Source organism: Desmodus rotundus, chromosome 6 (genome assembly GCF_022682495.2).
Source record: "Desmodus rotundus isolate HL8 chromosome 6, HLdesRot8A.1, whole genome shotgun sequence".
NCBI lineage: Eukaryota > Metazoa > Chordata > Mammalia > Chiroptera > Phyllostomidae > Desmodus > Desmodus rotundus.
In genome coordinates this window covers 63366652-63386870 of record NC_071392.1, presented here as the reverse complement: position 1 = coordinate 63386870, position 20219 = coordinate 63366652, and the positions used below count along the sequence as shown (strand labels likewise).

The following is a 20219-nucleotide window of genomic DNA, read 5'->3' as shown; positions in this document are numbered from 1 at the left end:
TGAAAATAAGAAAGGGCAAGAAGAAGGCAAAATGGAATATAATGTGATATTTAAAATAAAAATAAAGTGCAAAAATATAAATAAGAAGAATAAAAAAATAAAAGTCAAAAAATAGTTAGCTGGAATACAATGGAAGAAATAGAAGAAATGTTAAAAGGCTATGCAAGAGGAAAAAAAACACAAATTCTGAAGATGAACAAGGTGGAATTCATCTCAGCACAGTTTGGTGTTTGCCTTCTGTCTTCTCTTGTTGGATCTGCCTCTGTCTTTTTATCAGCTCAAGGTCCAGGGGTGGGTCATCTGACTTCAAGCAGCACCACATGTGTCACCTTCACCTGCCTCTAGAGGGGGGCTTCTATTGTGATCAGGAGGTGGAGTCCCTGGATCTCCCATGGGAGACACTGTTTAATCTTCTGGGAAAATTGTGGGTGTGTCCCTCCTGCCCCTGTGCCACTGGTCTTGGTTGACCCAGCTTATTTCCAATAATGTATATTTTCTGATGAACTAGCTGTCTGTTTCAAGGGAGGGCCAATCTGTATAAGAGGGTCAGCTCTTTCCTGCTTGGCGCTGATGGCAGATCTGTGTGAGAGCCAAGGCTGGGCAGGGCCCTGATTCCCCCTTGCAGAACCAATTCCTGATCTCCCTACCCTGCTGGCCTCTGTGGAATAAGGCCCTGGGGGCCAGTGAATTTTGTCTCCCTGAGAGAGATACACAATTGGCCTTTTTAGAGTTTCTCTTTCTGTCTTTCTCCTATAGGGGGTTCTTGAACCTGCCCTGCCTGTTTGCAGAGCTTCCCTGTTAGATGCAGTGCTTGCAATCCTGCAGGAGGTGGGAGCTGGATACGTTCTTTCCTTCCCAGAGGTTTGAACACTGCTGGGGAAGAGGGCTCTGCCTGGCTATAAATAATCTCAGGTGCTCAACTCTTGCTAGCCACGGCCCTCGAAGCAGACACAGTCCTGAACACTACACTCTGCACAGCCCCCAGCCTGCTAGCCACACTGGGATGAGGCCCAGAAATCCCCTTACCGTGTAACTTTCTGATACCTCTGCCCAACTATATTCAGTGGGAGCAAACTGCGCTTTCAACCTTGTCCTTTGTTGGCAGGGCAGCCGCTCACAGGGTCCCAGCCCAGCATGCTTCAGCCTCCCTTTTAAAAGTCTCCCCATGGCACACCTACTGCAGTACCAAGACACTGTCCAGTTTTCCACACACACCACCTCTCCAAAAAGCCAAAAGTATCTCCTGGTCACAGCTGGCTGCAGCCTGCCTCTGCCCAGTCCAGGTGTGGCCCCTGATCCATTGCGGGGATAGAATCCTTTTCTCTCTCTGGCATTCTCCCAGTTGGTATTTGGTGCTGCAGCCATGGGCATGCTGCTCGCTGTGTGTGTGTAGCCTGGATCTCCCCAACTTCATATATCCTCCCAAGTCATTCCAAGCTTGGGTCTGGGAGTTCCCTACCCTGGGAGGGGAGGGACCCACAATGCTGCAATTTCTGACAAGTTTCTCTATGGCTGCAAGCACTATTCATACCTATAAAATCTCGTTACCACCCACTGTAAAGCATCTTCTGTACTCCTTGGCTTCCAATATTCCTATCAGCTAAGATTCCATTGGTTGTTCAGGTTATGTGTCAGAAGACCAGCCAAGAATCTGAGTTGGGGGCAACAGCAAGTAGACTCAGCTTCCACCTACTTGGCTGCCATCTTCTCCTCTGAAGAGACTGTTTTTTACTCCATTGTCAAATGTTTACTCTTGTGTCCTTTGTCAAATATTAATTGACCATAAAGGCATGGGGTTTATTTCTGGGCTCTCTGTTCTGTTCCATTGACCTACATGTCTGTTCTTATGCCAGTACCATACTGTTTTGATTACAGTGGCCTTGTAGTATAGTTTAATACCAGAGCTTGTGATACATCCAACTTTATTCTTCTTTCCCAAGATTGATGAGCTATTTGGGGTATTTTTTTGTTCCATGTAAATTTTTGGAATATTTGTTCTAGATCTGTGAAATATGCCATTGGTATTTTAATAGGAAGTGTGCTGAATTTATAGATTGCTTTGGGTATTATGTACTATATTTTAATGATGTTAATTCTTCCAGTCTGCTTCCACTTATTTGTATCATCCACAATTTCTTTCTCCGGTGTCCTATAGTTTTCGAAGTACAGGTCTTATACCTCCTTGGTTAAATTTATTCCTTAGGTATCCTATTTTTTTGTTGATGTGGCAATAGTAAATGTTTTTTTTAGTTTCTCCATTTGATAGTTCATTGTTGGTGTACAGTACTGCCTTCGATTTCTGAATATAGACTTTGAATCCTGGTACTTTGCTGAATTCACTTCTTAGGACAAGTACTTTTTTGGTGGAACCTGTAGGGTTTTCTATGTACACTAACTATCATGTCATCTGCAAATAAAGGATGCCTTTTATTTCTTCTTGTCTGGCTGTTGTGCCGAGGACTTCCAGTACTATATTGAATAAGAGAGGTGAAACAGAACGTCCTTGTCTTGTTCCAGACTTTAAGGGAAACAATTTTTGCCCTTGAGTATGATATTGGCTGTGGGTTTGTCATATGTGGCCTTTATTACATTGACATATATTTCCTCTATCCCCTCTTTGCTGAGGTTTTTATCTTAAATGGGTGCTGGATTATATCAAATGTTTTTTCTTTATCTACTGGCATGATCATATGCTTTTATCCTTCATTTTGTTTATGTAGTGTATCAGGTTTATTGATTTGCAGATACTCTGGTTTCTTTTAAGATCATGTAAATCTTTTTGCCTTTTACTACTAATCTAATTTTAAATATTGTTCTAAATCCTTTACAACTGTTTTATATTTGAATTTCCCATATTTAAATTGAGACATTTTGGTTTTGGAAATATCTTTTAAAAAGTTTTAAAGTCATTTGGAAGACATCTGATAAACTCATTAAAAGGAAAACCTTACTGAAGAATTGAGGAAGAAAAGGACGCTGTTATCTTGGTATACAAAAGAAGGCATGAGGATGAGTGAGACATTTATCACATATTTAATTTCAGTCTATAACCCAGATTCATCCTTCTTAAGAAATGAAGGGCCATTTTTAAAGAATGGTTTTATACCAAATAAAAAGAAAAACAGAAAGAGGATGTGGGTGAGCATATTACCCATGTGCTAGAGGCTATGTTTGTAAGGTTGGTATAGTATCTTTCCTCAGATGAGTCATGGATAATTTTTGATAATATATGTAGACTTAGATAGTTTATGTTTGTTAAATCCACTTGAGTTACTCTAATTTGCTAGAATTTTTCAGGAGCATATAAATCAAGTCCCACACTCAAGCACAGGTGCCAAATCTCTAAATCTTGTCAACTGTCCCATACAGCAATTCTCCCTAAACTCTTCATAGGATGTTAATAAAAGTTATGTGGGAGAAAAAGGAGGGGGATTCAGAATTTAGTTTAAAACAGCCTTTTTATGACTTTAAAAGATGCAAAGGAGACTGCATCTCTTAGGCTAGGAAGCTCTAAGGTGTTGGAGGAGCATGATTGTTTATGCCAAAAAGTTCAGCATGTTAACATATATATGTACAAACATTAATATGCGTGACAAAGCAAAACTATACTCACAATTTACATTACACTTTCAGAGTCCTTGTGCTAAATCCAAAGTAGTAACAAAATTAATCAAAAGCATTGCCTCAAAAAAACACAGATTTACAGTTTCAAGCTGAAGGCAGTCAAACTACCCCCCTCATCCTCCCAAAATAGAAAGGTTTTTTGTATCCCTATTTGTAAAAATTATTGTTTTTCCAAGGCAAGTAGTAGCAAGTGAAGTGCTTTGACATGCTGCCAGCCTTCACAGTGATTTAAAAGCATGGTCATGGCACTGCTACAAACCATAATTTTAACAGGGTTGGAAGCTGCCCTTTGTAACAGGGATATACATATATGGACTTAAGCATGGGCCTGTTATAGAATTCAATGCAGGCATTAATCCATTTATGGTGTGGAATTTTCAGTTTCAGCCAGCTCTACATAATCAGAAATTCTCTGAACAGATGTATGCTATATTCAAATAATATTTTTCTCATAAAATGCAAGTGTTTTATTGGAAGGATTTGTCAAGGATAAGATATAAGAATAATTCTATTATGTACATGATAAATGATCTATGGTTCCAATATTACTATGCTTTCAATATAAAATAATTGGCTATAAACTTCTTGAAATCTTGGGTTTATGTCTTATATTTCATAAATATTTATTATCTCTAAATATTACTTGAAAGTATGCCCAGAAGGTAGTAGTTCTTATTTAGTAAGTGTTTGGCATCCTCAATGTTCTGTTTTCCTTTAGTCTTGTAATCATTGGTGCATTAGAGAAGGGGTGAGCTTATAGTTAAAGGACCCCATTGTCCACAAAGATGTCAATATCACAAAGGTACCACACTTTACAAAGACACTCTTGTGCAGTCTGATGTTCACTGGTCATAACAGTGTAAGCCTGGGTTCTAGTTTCTGCTCTGCCATGTAGAAAGATGGTGGTGATGAAGTTTTTGGCAAGCTCTGAGTCCAAATTCCAGCACTGCCATCTCTAAACCATGTCTTTGGTAAGTTATCTGACTTTCTTAAGTCTTTTATTTCTCACATATAAAATGGGAAAACTACCACTTATCTCAAAGGTAAATCAGGTACATAAAATGTGGTAAGCCAAATTTTAAGATGGTCTTTATTACCTTTACGCCCTGGTGTTACTTTCATGATTATGTTACTTTGTATGGCAAAAGACATTACCCAAGTTCACCAAATCTAATCACACAAGTCCTTAAAAAAACAATGAGTTTTCTTTGGCTGAGAGCGGAAGAGGAAGTCAGAGGGCTTTGAGGTACAGACAGGAGTCTAAGCACTGTTGTTGGCTTTGAAGATGGGGGGTAGCTCTGTGCAAAGGAATGTGAGTAGCTTCTGAAGGCTAAGAGGCAGCCCCCAGCTGACAAGAAAACAGGGACCTCAGGCCTATAACCACAAGGAAATCAATCCTATCAACATCAGGAATGAGTCTGGAAGCAGACTCTTCCCCTAGAGTTTCCAAATAAGAGCCCAACCTGGCCAACACCTTGATTTCAGCCTTTTGAGACCCTAAGCAGAGAATCCAGATAAGCCTGCCCAGGCTCTGACTTAAAGTATAAACAGATATTAAGTTAATTAACGGGTATTGTTTTAACCTGCTAAATTTGTAGTAACTTGTGTGTAGCAAGAAAAAAACTATTACAAGTGCTCATTGGTGTACAGCACATAGGAAATATTCACAAATTATATTCTTAATTAATAACTCATAAGCTCAAATAAGTCATTTTAACCTTTTTGGGTTTTAGTTCTTTGATCTATAAAGTGAGGTGTGGCTAGCTAAGTGACAAATTCCACTCTAAACTTTCTTAAGCTCAGAATTCATTTTTAGCTTTTTGCAACTGTGGTCTTACCTGCTGGATCTCCTCTATTCACTCCCCAGATCCACTCAACACCCTTTATTACCCTGTGCTGTGCCCCAGGAGGCTGACCTGCAAGGAATGCAACAGTGGACTACCTTGTCGCTGTTATGGAAGGAACCAGCAGGATATCCAAACAGTCAGGTGTGAGTATTTATTTCCTGGCTTCCAACAAGTGTACGAAGTGCTAAGGGGGAAAGTAATCCCTTACTTGCGGAGGGGTGTGTGGAAGCAGGGAATGAGAGTGTTATCAACTGAACTGTGCCCCTCCACCCCAATTCAATTTGTATGTTGAGGCCCTAACCTACAATGTGATTATAGTTGGATATAGCATTTTCTGGAGGTAAATAAAGTTATGTGAGGTCATAGGGTGGGGTCTTAATCTGATAGGGTTGGTGGCCTTATAACAAGAGGAAGACAGAGAGATGTCTTCCTTTCCATTTGCTCACTCTGAGGAAAGGCCATGTGAGGACACAACAAGAAGGTGGCAGGAAGAAGTTCTTCACCAAACCCAACCACACTGGCATCCTGGTCTTGGACTTCTAGTCTTTAGAAATGTAAGAAAATAAATTTCTGTTGTTTAAGCCACACAGTCTACTTTGTTATAGAAGCCTGAACAGACTGATACTGAGAGCAAGGAGGACATCTCAGAGGTAGTGCTTCAGCTGAGACGTAAGGAATAGGAAAGACATTTTGTTTCCTGGTGGTTAGATGTAGTGTCTTTCCAGGCAAAGGAAACATGTGACAAGGCACAGAAATTTTAGGTAGCAGCATCTATCCAAGCTGTTGGAGTACAAGGTGCTTGGAAGGGAAATGAGAGGGGAGGCTGGAAAAGACAATTGAGGCCAGTCATTGAGGTTTAACAACAAATGCCAAAAACTTTGCCTAAAGGATCAAGTCAAGTGGGACAGCACCCAAGATTCTTAAGCTACTGGGAAGTATATAATAGTATTCACTTTCAAAAGACCATTCTTGTGTCTGTGTGGAGGGACAGACTCCTAAGAAATGGAGAGTAATTTAACTCTAACTTTCACATTGTGCCTCATGAAGCTCCAAAGGTCCTAGGAGTGAAGGGTCACCATAAAGATGAAGAAGGAGATCAGTGGGCAGGGTCCTGGGACCCCATGACCACTTTAATCACAACAGTTCTGTGGCCCTAGACTGGACCTAGAATTTTGATACACTCAGAACCACCAGCCTAGAATATGTTACTTCAAAGACTACTGAAAATGGCTCATCTGAAGGTCAAAGGCACTGCCCACAAAGCCTTCCAGTTGTGGTCAGAGAATTATCAAGAATTCTGAGAAAAATGTGTCTGGACTCCTGCCAGGAAGAAGACAGCATTAGTACCAAATGGATAGGCCCAGGCTAGACTGGAGGTCATTCCAAAGGCCTCATCTTTCTTTCTTTCTTTCTTTTTTTAAATTTTTATGGTTATTCAATTACAGTTGTATGCCTTTTCTCCCCATCCCTCCACCCCACACCAGCTGAAACCACTTCCCTCCCCCACCTCCACCCTCCCCCTTGATTTTGTCCATGTGTCCTTTATAGTAGTTCTTGTAATCCCCTCTCCTCACTGTCCCCCCCCCACTCCCCCATGGCTATTGCTAGATTGTTCCTAACCTCAATGTCTCTGGTTATATTTTGTTTGCTTTTTTCTTCTGTTGATTATGTTCCAGTTAAAGGTGAGATCATATGGTATTTGTCTCTCACCGCCTGGCTTATTTCACTTAGCATAATGCTCTCCAGTTCCATCCATGCTGTTGCAAAGGGTATAAGCTCCTTCTTTCTCTCTGCTGCATAGAATTCCATTGTGTAAATGTACCATAGTTTTGGGATCCACTCATTTGCTGATGGGAACTTAGGTTGCTTCCAGTACTTGGCTATTGTAAATTGTGCTGCTATGAACATTGGGGTGCACAGGTTCTTTTGGATTGGTGTTTCAGGGTTCTTAGGGTATAATCCCAGCAGCAGAATTGCTGGGTCAAGGGGCAGTTCCACTTTTAGTTTTCTGAGGAAATTCCATACTGTTTTCCACAGTGTTCTCATCAGTCTGCATTCCCACCAACAGTGCACTAGGGTTCCCTTTTCTCCACATCCTCTCCAACATTTGTTTGTGGATTTGTTTCTGTTGGCCACTCTGACTGGTGTGAGATGGTACCTCATTGTGGTTTTAATTTGCATCTCTGATGGCTAGTGATGCTGAGCATCTTTTCATATGACTTTGGGCCCTCTGTATGTCTTCCTTGGAGAAGTGTCTGTTCAAGTCCTTTGCCCATTTTTTAATTGGGTTGTTTGTATTCCTGGAGTGCAGTCATGTGAGTTCTTTATGTATTTTGGAGATCAGGCCCTTGTATGAGGTAACATTGGCAAATATGTTTTCCCATACTGTTGGTTCTCTTTGTATTTTAATGCTGTTTTCTTTAGCATTGCAGAAGCTCTTTATTTTGATGAGGTCCCATTTGTTTATTCTTTCCTTTATGTCCCTTGCTTTAGGGGACATGTCTGTGAGGATGTTGCTGTGTGGAATGTCTGAGATTTTCCTGCCAGTGTTTTCCTCTAGGACTTTTATGGTGTCACGACTTATATTTAAGTCTTTTATCCATCTTGAGTTTATTTTCGTGTATGGCGTAAGTTGGTGATCGAGTTTCATTTTTTTGCACATAGCTGTCTAGATCTCCCAACACCATTTGTTGAAGAGGCTGTTTTTGCTCCATTTTATGCTCCTGCCTCCTTTGTCAAATATTAATTGACTCTAAAGACTTGAGTTTATTTCTGGGCTCTCTGTTCTGTTCCATTGGTCTATGTGCCTGTTTTTATGCCAGTACCAGGCTATTTTGATGACAGTGGCCTTGTAATACAGTTTGATATCAGGTATTGTGATCCCTCCTGCTTTGTTCTTCTTTCTCAAAATTGCTGCAGCTATTCGGGGTCGTTTATGGTTCCATATGAATTTCTGAAAATTTTTTTCTATATCTGTGAAATATGTCATGGAAAGCCCTCATTTTTCATGCCTCTTAATATATTTTCAGATTATAACTAGACATGTTTATGATTCTGTGTGGAAAATTTTTTTAAAAAAGTGATTTTCATACCATAGAGATTTTCTCTTGTCTGATATATTTTTATCTCAAAATATCAGATTATAGTGAACAGCAATAGAAAAATAATATAGAGCAAGCAAGAATCACTATAAACTAATCTGGTTTGAAGATAAGATGCTGTCACTTAAGAATGAGGTTTAATAATCTCATAGCAGTTTTTGGAAACTGTATAGAAGAACTAAAAAGACTATTTTAAGATTGTAAAAACAGAAGGATAGATACATGGAACAGGCTGATGACTTTAAGAATAAAGGGGGGAGGGGGCACTGGATGAAAGAAGGTGAAGGGATGAGCCAAAGAACATATATGCATGACCCATGGACATGGGCAATGATATGTGAACTGCCTGAGGGGGTGCCTGGGTGGAGGTGGGCAAAGGGGGAAAAAGTGGGGACAACTGTAGTAGCATAAACAATAAAATATGGTAATCATAAATTAAAAAAATTGTAAAGTAAGAACTACGCCCAGCAGAGGGCAGTGCAGCTCTCCACAAAGGTACTATGAGTACAAGAGACTGGTGCATACATTAGGAGCTAATAAAATATACTAATCCATGAAAACTATTTTGTGTCTAGTGACTTAACTTTTTTAATACATGTCAGACATGTTGCCTAACTGCTATGTCCCTTGAAAAGGTAGCATAGGGATAAGCTATTAAAATCTTATAATTTAAAAACTCCCTGGAAAATTTTAAGAGAACTGTATCTTCAATTCTAAGTATGCTTAAGTTTCTGTTGCCTTCACTATGTAAAACTGCCTTTATTTCCTAAATAAGTTAGCTTTTAAAAGAGCCTAATATCCCCACTTTATTTTTCTACATTTTTCTTTAACTTATGCTGTACATAGCCCCAATAGCTGATGAGATTTTTCACTCTAGACAGTTTCCTATAGAAAGAGGCAGTACAGAAGTGGTTCTTAAGTGAGATTCATTCTAACAGGCAGCTGCCATCCTAATAATGTAAAGTTGATTGTATTTATTTATTCCTTCTAACAATAATGTGCTGATTCTAGCTTTGAACAGACTTATGAGCTACCATTACTGTCCTGACTGCCATTGATGAACACCATCTATGTTTTTCATTAGAACGGGTTTTAAATACAATGTTAGGTTTATATGATATGTTATTAAATATTATTTTTAATAACATGCAAGATCTATACAAAATTCACATTTTTGATCTAACATTTGTCCTCCATATATAGACACAATTCTTTTTTTAAAAGATTTTATTTATTTATTTTTAGAGAGGGGAAGGGAAGGAGAAAGAGAGGGAGAAAAACATCAATGTGAGGTTACTTCTGGCACACCCTTACTGGGGACCTGGCCCACAACCCAGGCATGTGCCCTGATTGGGATGGAACCAGGGACCCTTTGGTTCACAGGCTGGTGCTCAATCCACTGAGCCACACGAGCCAGGGCCAGACAGAATTCAAATCAAGAGATTGGCAATGAATTATTATTTTTTATTATTATTATAAATTCAAGTGCTTCAAAGTTTTTCAGCAGTGAATTTATAGCTGAAAATTTTGAACAGACTCAGATTCAAGTTTCCTGACAATCTGGATCTGAATGTTCAATTCATCATTCATATTTATTGTTTACTGCAAATATGCAGACAAGATATGCAAAGTTACCAGTAATTATAAAAAGCCTAAAAATTAAATTAATAAACATTCCTGAGATTATCACAGATTTTTTGGTCACTCAAAAAAGAGACATACTCAGTATTCTATACTCATAGGAAATCTGAAGGACAGCAAATAAATCAAACAATTCTAAATATAGTTACTATGGCCCAATTAGCTCAAACTTAATGACAGGCATACAGAATAGCTTTATGTTTTATTTATTTCTTAGAAAAGAATGTAACAGATCTGCAATTTAGCAACCAGGCTAAAGAATTTGTAAGATATTTCCACTCTGAGGAAAACAGTGCCAAAGAGTAGAAATTCCTAATGTGGTTGTAGTTTTCAAAACATTACCTCCAGAAGTGCAGTTCAAATCCTTCACATTTTTCTTTGCACTTTAAACATGGGGCTCCAAATCCTTGCTCATGACCTAAGCCCATCTGTTAAGAAGAAAACAACATGGATTTATTATTACATGTTTGAAAATCTAAAAAATTCAATAAATTACACTTCTATTTCCACTTACCATTCCTGTTTACAAAACTTTCGAACAAACCTTTTATGAGTATCACACTTTTTAGTCAATCAATGACACCCAGGGATGTATATGGTGACTCCATGTACATACATACTTTGTATTCTTATTGCTTTTGTTCATAAAAAGAAAAGCATCAAAATAAAACTATATAGAAGACTACAAATATTGTAAGTTGCAAAAAGTCATGAATTAATTATCTTTGGGTACTACATGCTGCTGTGTACAATAGGTACAAGGAGCTTAGAAAGTAAGCCTGTCCACAAATGACATTATTTTGTGGAAAATAAGGAATCAGTAAAGATTTTAGGCTTTACAATAAAAATATTATTTTATATTATGATAAGTAGTACTAATAGCAACAACAAACATATTCAATACCGTGGAACTGGGATAAGCATTAATCTCATAACCTGGTAATTAATGCTTATAAAGTAGATGATATTATTCTCCATTTTAGAGATAAACAACTCTGAGTCCTGTGCTTTTATGCCCAGGCAGGGGTTGGGGGGGATTACTACTGCCTTAATATGGCAAAACAACTTTTTTCTTTACCACATTAAATAGTAATTCTCAGTAACTTGCTGATACATGACCTGAGGTGGGGAGGAGGAGGACAGAGGGAAGGACACAAGAAGGCAATGTTTTCACAACTATTGATATTAAAGTAAAAAAGATCAAAAAAAGATTTTGTATAGCACATTGGCAAAAAATAACTTATTTTGTGTTTTAAATATCACATCAGTGCCCTGGTTGCTGTGGCGCAGTGGACTAAGCACTGGCCTGTGAACCAAAGGGTCACTGGTTCAATTCCCAGTTAGGGCACATGCCTGGGTTCCTGGCCAGGTCCCCAGTAGGGAGCGTGTGAGAGGTAACCACACATGGATGTTTCTCTCCCTCTCTCTCCCTCCCTTCCCTTCTGAAAATAAATAAATAAAATCTTTTTAAAAAATCCATCAGTCACTACTGAGAAAGTCATTATCTGCTACTGCCTAGAGTGATACTTGAAGACAGAAAAGTAACATATTTTTTTGCAATGCCACCCTTTTGTAACCTTACCAAGTTGTGTTTGTCAATAAGCATTCAAAACCACCATTATAACTTTTTCCTTAAAATATCAGCCTGATCATGCCCTGAAGTATAATAATTAAATTAATAAATAGGAAGACCTTCCTTTTTTTTTTTAAATGAAGCAAATGAGTTCTTCCTTTTTTCTCCCCCACCCCTGAAGAAAACCACCACATCCTCTTACCATAACTAAGGGCATATTCAAAACCAACTGGTCCTCTCAGCTGCTTAGGAGAACCCATGTTATTTTAAGTCAGACTATCTCAAGCATGCTTTGTAATGGTGATAAAAATCTATCCAACATTAACTAAACTTCATTACCTTTGCCATGTTTACATTTCCAATTTTCAAAACAATTTTAATTCTCTAAATCATGTGTTTAACTTTAACACTGGAATACACACTTCTTTCTTTTCAGGAATCAAATTGTTTCCTTGTCACTGATGATCATAGTTAACAGTACAGAAATAAAATGGGCTAAGCAAAAGCCAGAGAGAGATGGCTATTTGAGGTTTCCAATTCTTTCGTACATTCTTTTGTAAGTACATAATTGAAGAGTTTTCTCCATTACAATGCCCATAATAAAATGAACAGTAAATCTAAAAAGGTGTATTCTTCAAGTGCTTTCTCCATTAAGGAGAATTAAGAATCCTAAATTCACATGTTGTATGGATCTGCTTCATACTGTGTTCATGCATCTCCTACTAAACTCCAATCCCAAATGAAAATTAAGATTATATTATTAAGGCTGAATCACATAGCTCAGCTTAAATCAACTGCTTTTAAACTCCCTTATATGTAATTCACAGTAAGAAATATATTTTGTTTGGTGACAAAGAAAATACATACATACAAACTTATGTGTGTATAAGTATGTTTAAATTCTGAAACAAAGTCTTACTGGCTTAGATAATAACTGGGACTGAGTGTGCTTCTGCCTCTAAATCAAATCACCATCTAAACAAATTCTTGTGTGCTTTTAAATCTGAATCCCCTGATCTGAGCAACATTGGGCTTAATAAAATACTACAAATACACTGGAACAATATCATCGTGTTATTTATTTCTGAATGAAACTTGGAAGCTCAGCTAATATCACTACAATCTCAAATAGCAGACATTTTACACTATGGCCTCAGTGTAGCTCACTGCTTGCTGATTTAGAAAGTCAGCCTTGGAAAGGAACAAGTTGTTTCTTTCCCACCTTTTTATCTCCTTAAAAGACTTATCAAATTATTTACTAGAATTATTAGAGCTTGAAGTATTCCATGAACATCTACTTTTTACTTTTTTATTTTTAAATTGTATTTTATTGATTATGCTATTACAGTTGTCCTGATTTTCCCCTTTTGCCCCCCCTCCACCCTGCACCCCCTGCTACGTCTGGCAATCCCTCCACCATTGTTCATGTCCATGGGTTACACATATAATTTCTTTGGCTAATATGTTTCCTATACTGTACTTTACATCCTCATGGCTATTCTGTAACCACCTATTTGTCCTTCTTAATCCCCTCACTGCTTCACCCATTCTCCCCTTTACTCCTCCAATCTAGCAGCCTTCCAGTAACTAACTTCTTTTCTCTTGATTTTAAGAGTCTCTCTTTAACTTTTGGCCTTTTAGTAATGATGTGTCTTGGAGTGGGCCTCTTTGCACCCATCATAATTGGGACTCTCTGAACTTCCTGGACTTAGATGTCTATTTCCTTCACCAAATTAGGGAAGTTTTCTTTCACTACGTTTTTCAGATAGATTTCCAATTTCTTAATCTTTCACTTCTCCTTCTGGCACCCCTATGATGTGAATGTTGGAGCTCTTGAAGTTGTCCCAGAGGCTGTTTATACTATCCTCATTTTTTTGGATTCTTTTTTCTTGTTGTTGTTCTGCATGGTTGTGTTTTGCTTCCTTATGTTCCAATTCATTGACTGGATTCTCAGCTTCATCCATTCTACTGTTGTTTCCCTGTAAATTGTACTTTATTTCAATTAATGTATCCTTCCTTTCTGACTGGTCTCTTATGCTGCTGAGGTCCTAAGTTCTTGAACATCATTACAACTGGTGTTTTGAACTCTGCATCTGATAGATTCTCTATCTCTATTTGGTTTAGCTCTTTTTCTGGAGTTTTGATTTGTTCTTTCATTTGGGCCATGTTTCTTTGTCTCCTCGTTTTGGCATCCTCCCTGTGTTCATTTCTATGTATTAGGTAAAGCTGTTTTGATTCCGTGTCTTGGTAGTGTGGTCTAATGTAGAAGGTGTCCTGTAGCGTCCAGTTTCACAGCCTCCCCTATCACTCAAGCTGGGTATTTGAGGTGTGCCCTTTGTGTGGGCTGAGTACACCCTCCTCTTGTCGTTGAGCCTTGGTTGCTGTTGGCGTATCAATGGGAGGGATTTACCCAGGCCAGTCAGCTGCAAGGACTATCTATGACCACTGACCACTAACCTCTGCCCTCTGTGGAGGATCAGCTGTGCAGGGGCAGGGTGGTGATGCTCCAAGGTGGTCTATAGCTATCCACTGGGTATGTTGGCCCTGGGGTCTCCTGGGTGATACAGCCCCAACCTGTGTTTTGTCCAAGGCACCATGCCTGAGTTGTAAATCAATCTTGAGGTGGCTGCTAACTAGTGCTGGGCTTAGAGATCCCCAGGTGAAGCTAAGCTGTGACTCTACTCTGGCTGCCACTAGGGTTCACTGAAGATAGCTATTGCTTGTTTGATAGGATTTAGGAACCAAGACCAACCATTCTTAAGGAAAAACAGCTTGGGTGGGCCTGTACATTGGGTGGGGCAGAGCTTCTGTGGATCTCCAAGGTGGGTTACACAATGTTAACCAGGTTGATGAAGTCTCAGATATGGCACCAGCCTGCTCGCACTGTTGGGGGTGTTGGAGAGGAGGGTTCAGCAAAGGGACAATGGCTTCTGCTTGCCCTGATGCCAGACACTTCAGTTTCTCCCTGTATACCACTAGTGCCCTTTAAGCTGCCACCCTAGAGCTGAAGCTCAGAGGGAGCAAGTCTGAGTAGGTGAGTCCATGTTTGGATTCCCCAAGGGGAACTGTTTAGGGCTCCAGCAGCCTCCTCCACTGACTCAATCCCTGCTGGTTTTCACAGCCAGAAGTTTTGGGGACTTATCTTCCTGGCACTGGAATCCTGGGCTGGGGGACCTGATGTAGGTCTGGGACTCCTTGCTCCCAAGATATTCCTTCCCAATTTTTATACACGTGGGTGTGTGGCCAGCCTGATACACATCCGTGCCCCTCATACCAGTCTGCATGAATGTGATTTCTTAAATTCCACAGCGTCAGACTTCCATTCAACTCGATTTCGTAGTTTTTAGACTTCCATTCAACTCAGTTTTTGATGTCCTGTGCGATGGTTGGTTGTTTGATATTTTAGTTGTAATTTTGATGTGGTTGTACAATCAAAGAGGTGAGCCATGTCTGCCTACATCTCCATCTTGACTGGGAGCTGAACATCTGCTTTTTTAAAGTGTCCCACAGATTGTTAGTGCTGGACAGGCCTAGGTACTCCCTTGGTGTAAGAGATCAGGAAGCTAAAATATATACTTGTCACACAGCTAGTCAACAGCAAGCTAACCTAAAACTCGGTGTGACTCATGTTCCACTGAGCTGCAGTCTTCAGTCTTCCAAAGAGATTCCCTTCTGCTGCTCACTTCTGGTGCAAGGAAAAGGACTACAAGTCCCCAGAGCCTCCCAAACACCTCTAAATGTAGAAGACTTTCAGAGAACTTTATAAAGGGAAGGTCTGAATCTGTCAGGAGGTTGAGAAAGCTCTTTTGAACGAGTGATGCTTGAACTGTGATCAAAAGGATACGCAGCATCCATGTCAGCAAAAAGAAGGAGAAAGTACATTCAAGGTAAAGGGGTCACTATATGGGAAGGCCTGTGGCAGAAGGCAGCACAGGAGCCATAGACATCTTAGAAGACTTGAAAGGTGACAGGGTTATCCTTGTAGTAGGCAGGGTGGGTTTTTCCTCCCTTTTCTTTTCCTTTTCCCAAGGAAGAAATAAATCTCTTCAATATTTGGTACCATGTCTTGAGCTACCAGGTTTGACAGAGGAAAAGATATTCCCAGAGACAGGACGGGACTTGTTAGGAGAAAGTACTAGAAAAAAAGCCAGGCAATGAGGCTGAGTGTGGGAGGACAATAGGCCCTCTCATCTTTGCTACCCAAACCTTAGAGGGAGGACCCTCAGGGAAACTAGAAGACCTGACTGAGAAAAGCAGTAACTTGAGAAAATGGCTCTACAGCCTGCCTTGGAAAGCTCAGAAAGCATTGCTCCAGTGTTCTTCCACCCCTACTGGCTTGCCTGGAAGGCCAACTTAATCTTCATACAGGCTCCATCAAGGACATTGTGACCACCTCAAAAAAGTATTCCTCCCTGTTTCATCTTCTTCAAATGCTCAGACATAAGGAGTGAGGGAACTCTGAAAATATCCCAGAGAGAGAACAAGTGAATGAAAAAGAGTGGAATGAGGTCATGGCAATATAATACGCTCTCCTGTGATTACCCAAACGGAAACAGTTCTAATTAAAAATAAACACCCAAACAAAAAAGACACCTAGTTTTCAAAGCCATTGTTAGCAGCTAAAGTGACTAGAGAGTTTCAGACTGGTAATAAACTTATTTTCCTTGGGGAATTTCATTTAGAGAAATCATTATCATCACCAGCATCATTATTTTATCCTTACCTGAGGATATTTTTTTCACTGCTTTTAGAGAGAGAGAGGAAAGGAGAAAAGAGAAATATTGATGTGAGAGAGAAGCATTAGTTGGTTGCCTCCCGCACACACCTGGATGGGGGATTGAACCCACAACATAGGTATGTGCCCTGGCCAGGAACTGAACCCTTTGGTCAAGGACAATGCTCCAACCAAGCCACACTGGCAAGGGCTACAGAATTACTTTATAGCTATAAACGTATAGTTACAAAACTAAAATCTAATTGATACTCAGCATTGAGGATCTCTAAGTAATGCCACATTACTGGGTAGGAATTTCTTCCATATCCTTATAATTTGTTTATCAACCTGTTATGATAAAAAAGCACAGTGCCACTCAAACACAAAAGACATGTGATTCACAAGCTAGTTAGTGTTTTCTCTGCTTAGTAGTTTGCATGTTTCAGACTGAATTGTAATCTAGAGTGTTATTGTGTTCTCTAATCCTGTTAAGTCCAATTTATATGCTAAAAGTGCACCAGAGTGGACATATCTCTACTAGTGTGAGGCAAATTTCTTCTGCTTCTGTTCCCACCCCTATTTAGGCATCTAGACATCTGCTATTCTCCCCTTCACAAGTCAAACAAATATCAGATAAAGAAAAACATACTCATTCTACTCTGTAATGTGTTTCAGAAACACACCTTCACCAGGCACGGTTTCTCAAGTCTGATTCCCAATCCTTATGGGGCAGAGGTTCACAGGAGCTGGGACTCCCTAATTCATCCTGGTCTCAGTTCAAGATCAGAACTTCATCTGACCCAGGAGCTCAGCAAATTTCCCTCCCTCCTTTACTGTGTGTTCAGGATTCCCTCAAGCCCCGGACCCAGAATTCTTCTCACTATACCTCCACCCTTCTCTTTACCCACAACATAAACCACACCCTTGAGTCAGGTTCTTTCTCCTTTCCTCAAGAGCAATGACTGTTCAACTTGGACACCTACATCTTGTAGGTTAGTTTCTTTCCAGGTTTCTGGACTCAAGAATTCTTAGTGAGGGGTAAGAACAGGGAAGGTATGTGGGCAGGGCTCATAGAGAGGAAGGGGCACCCTGGAAGCTTCTCAGCTAAAGGCAACCTGGCTGACTAGAAAGTGAAACGATCAAGAATTACATGGCAATATGCCAATTATGTCTCAGTTTAAAAAATTACATGGTTATATATACTAGAGAACTAACAAAACAGAGACTGTGAAAATGTAGAAGGATCACTGGAGGAGAGGCAGAAAAACTGGGATGTGGTCCCAAGGTGTCACTGCTAAATTCTGTGACTTCAGAAGTCATTTTTTTCTTCTCTGGGCTTCATCTAGATAATGATGATCGATGCCAAGATATCTCTTAATTCTACAATTATGATTACAAGTCATGTTTCAAAGTAACTACAAGTTAGTTTGTTATTCAACATGGTCATTTGCTCCACGTTTTAAACACTAAATAGAAAATAATTATTTGAGAAAGCAATTACATTATTGGCTTTTATAAGTCAGAATAGTCTCAACTTAGTTTGGAAACACACAGGAAACAAAATATTTCAGTTCTGAGGGATAAGACTCAGTTCTGTTGCATTTAATTATTTCAACAGCAATGTGATATGGTACTCCCTGCAGAGTCAACACTTGGTGCCTCAAAGCACATGTTTCTCATAAGCACACAAGTCCCAAAGCTGTCTACCTCATTTCATTTAGTAACACCTTCTGGCCAGCATCAAAACAAGGATATGAAAAATTAATTTTTCCTCTTCAGTATCCAAGAAAATGGGTCTTTTGGATTCACCATATTAGGAAAAAGTACAGTCAGGTTTTGGGAATACCTATCAAAGTCTTTGAAAATACAAAAATGACCATATTTATCCTGAAACACTAGTCATAAAAAAATAAGAGTTTTTAAATATCCTCAACTGTAAGCTCTTGATACTGAACTTATATCCACATAATCTGTGCCTCCAAACATCCTCTTATCCCCTGCTTATTTCAGAATAAGAAATGGGATATAATCAGTATCCCCAATATTCATAATTTCAGGCAACAGGATGTGTTGGCAACATTTTAGGTGACCCTTCTGACCCAGAAAAGGGTATTGCATATCACATACTTTAAAGAAAAAGAGTAGGGAACATATGGTATTTCAAACATAGTATGAGTTGATTTGGAGAAAATTTGGATCTGGCAGATATTATGCAGTATTCAGGATGAGATCATTTGATCATGCTGTTTTCATAACCAAATTTCCTTATGGAGCAAGGAATCAAATGTCATTACTAAACAAGTTTGTGTTACTAGGACTTCTTTAATCATCTTGGAATGAAGCTGTTAAAAGTGGAGTGTATGATATATACATATCTCTCTGTATGTATGTATATGTTTATTTATCTACTTATCATGTATGTATATATACCTACATATAAATATGTATACATATACTCATATTATTATACTCTTAACACAAACGAATATTCTGGGTATAGAACTATATTTCTAAATAAACAAATCCTATCAGCACATGGCTGTCTTAGAAACCTAGTGAAATCTGTGAAATCCAAGGTTTCAAATTGTTTTAGATTTTTAATTCACTACCTGTTTTCCAATCTCTACCGAGACCTAAGGTGCCAAAAAAGGGAAGTTACCTAGAAAACCAGACTTAAATATAAAAACAGGCACCCTTCAACTTTTTTATAATTTGCCAACTTTATTAGGTGAGAATAAAAACTATTGTGATTAAAAGCTCCTATTAATCATTCTAATAAAATTGCTGTATCTTTTAATTTGCATATAAGAACAAAACTCCCCATCTTTCCCTTACTCAAGCCTGAAATACATGAGAGGAAGAATGGAGGACAAGTCTGGGGCTGGGAGGCCTTCTTGTTCTGTGTAGCCATGCTATAACTATGCTCCCATGTTGCTGATCTCTTCTCTAAAAGTGACACAAGTTGTTACCTCATCTCCACTCCAGGACCACTCACTCCTAAGTGCTCCCTTTGTATAAAGTCATATTGTGCTCCCAGAATATTTTAATAAAACCTAAAGATGTTCATAACAATCCTCTTGTTAGATATTTTAATGAGTTCAGTGAATTTCACGTGTTAGCATGGCAGAGAAGAGTCTTTTCAACCTGGCACCGCCCTGGCTCCTACTACCCCCTTCCTCACAGTTCCCCTCCAGCTGTGCTCTGCTTCTAGAGGAGTTTCTCCCTTTGCCTGGATATTATTCCCTGTGCCCTCCATCTGGCAAAATCTTACTCTCTAAGGACCCAATTCGAAAGTCAGTTACTCTGTGATGTATTTCTTCATCTATGCTCTAATATGTTCTTCTGAATTCTGATTTGCTCTTGATACATATTCCATTATTTAATTCTTTTTAACTATGACTGTTTACACATATATTTACATTATTAAACCATGAGTTTCTTGTTCCTTTTTGAATTCCTGATGCCTGCTGGAGTTTGAAATTTACAGAAATAATGACAGAGTTTTATTTAATACCTGTTTTAATTACAAATGATCTTTAGCATAGAACACCTTTACCCCAGCACATCCTTCCCCCAACACACAAAGGGCTCTGGCAGGGGTGGTGATGATTATAACAGCAGCAAATATTTATTTTTCTTTCTTTTAATTGACATATAATACTAGATTAGTTTAAGATATACAATATAATGATTCAATATTGTGTACATTCAGAAATGAG

The 20219-nt window shown here is 39.0% G+C and overlaps 1 protein-coding gene across 1 annotated transcript in view; it reads right to left on the bottom strand.

Annotated features, from left to right (window-relative positions):
• TES (testin LIM domain protein) overlaps window positions 1–20219 on the bottom strand; it is a 59776-nt gene that overhangs the window by 23108 nt on the left and 16449 nt on the right. Inside the window, exon 2 of the mRNA XM_053926633.1 lies at window positions 10556–10641. Within this exon, the coding sequence (XP_053782608.1) occupies window positions 10556–10641 (86 nt within the window). The remainder of the gene's footprint in view (window positions 1–10555; window positions 10642–20219) is intronic.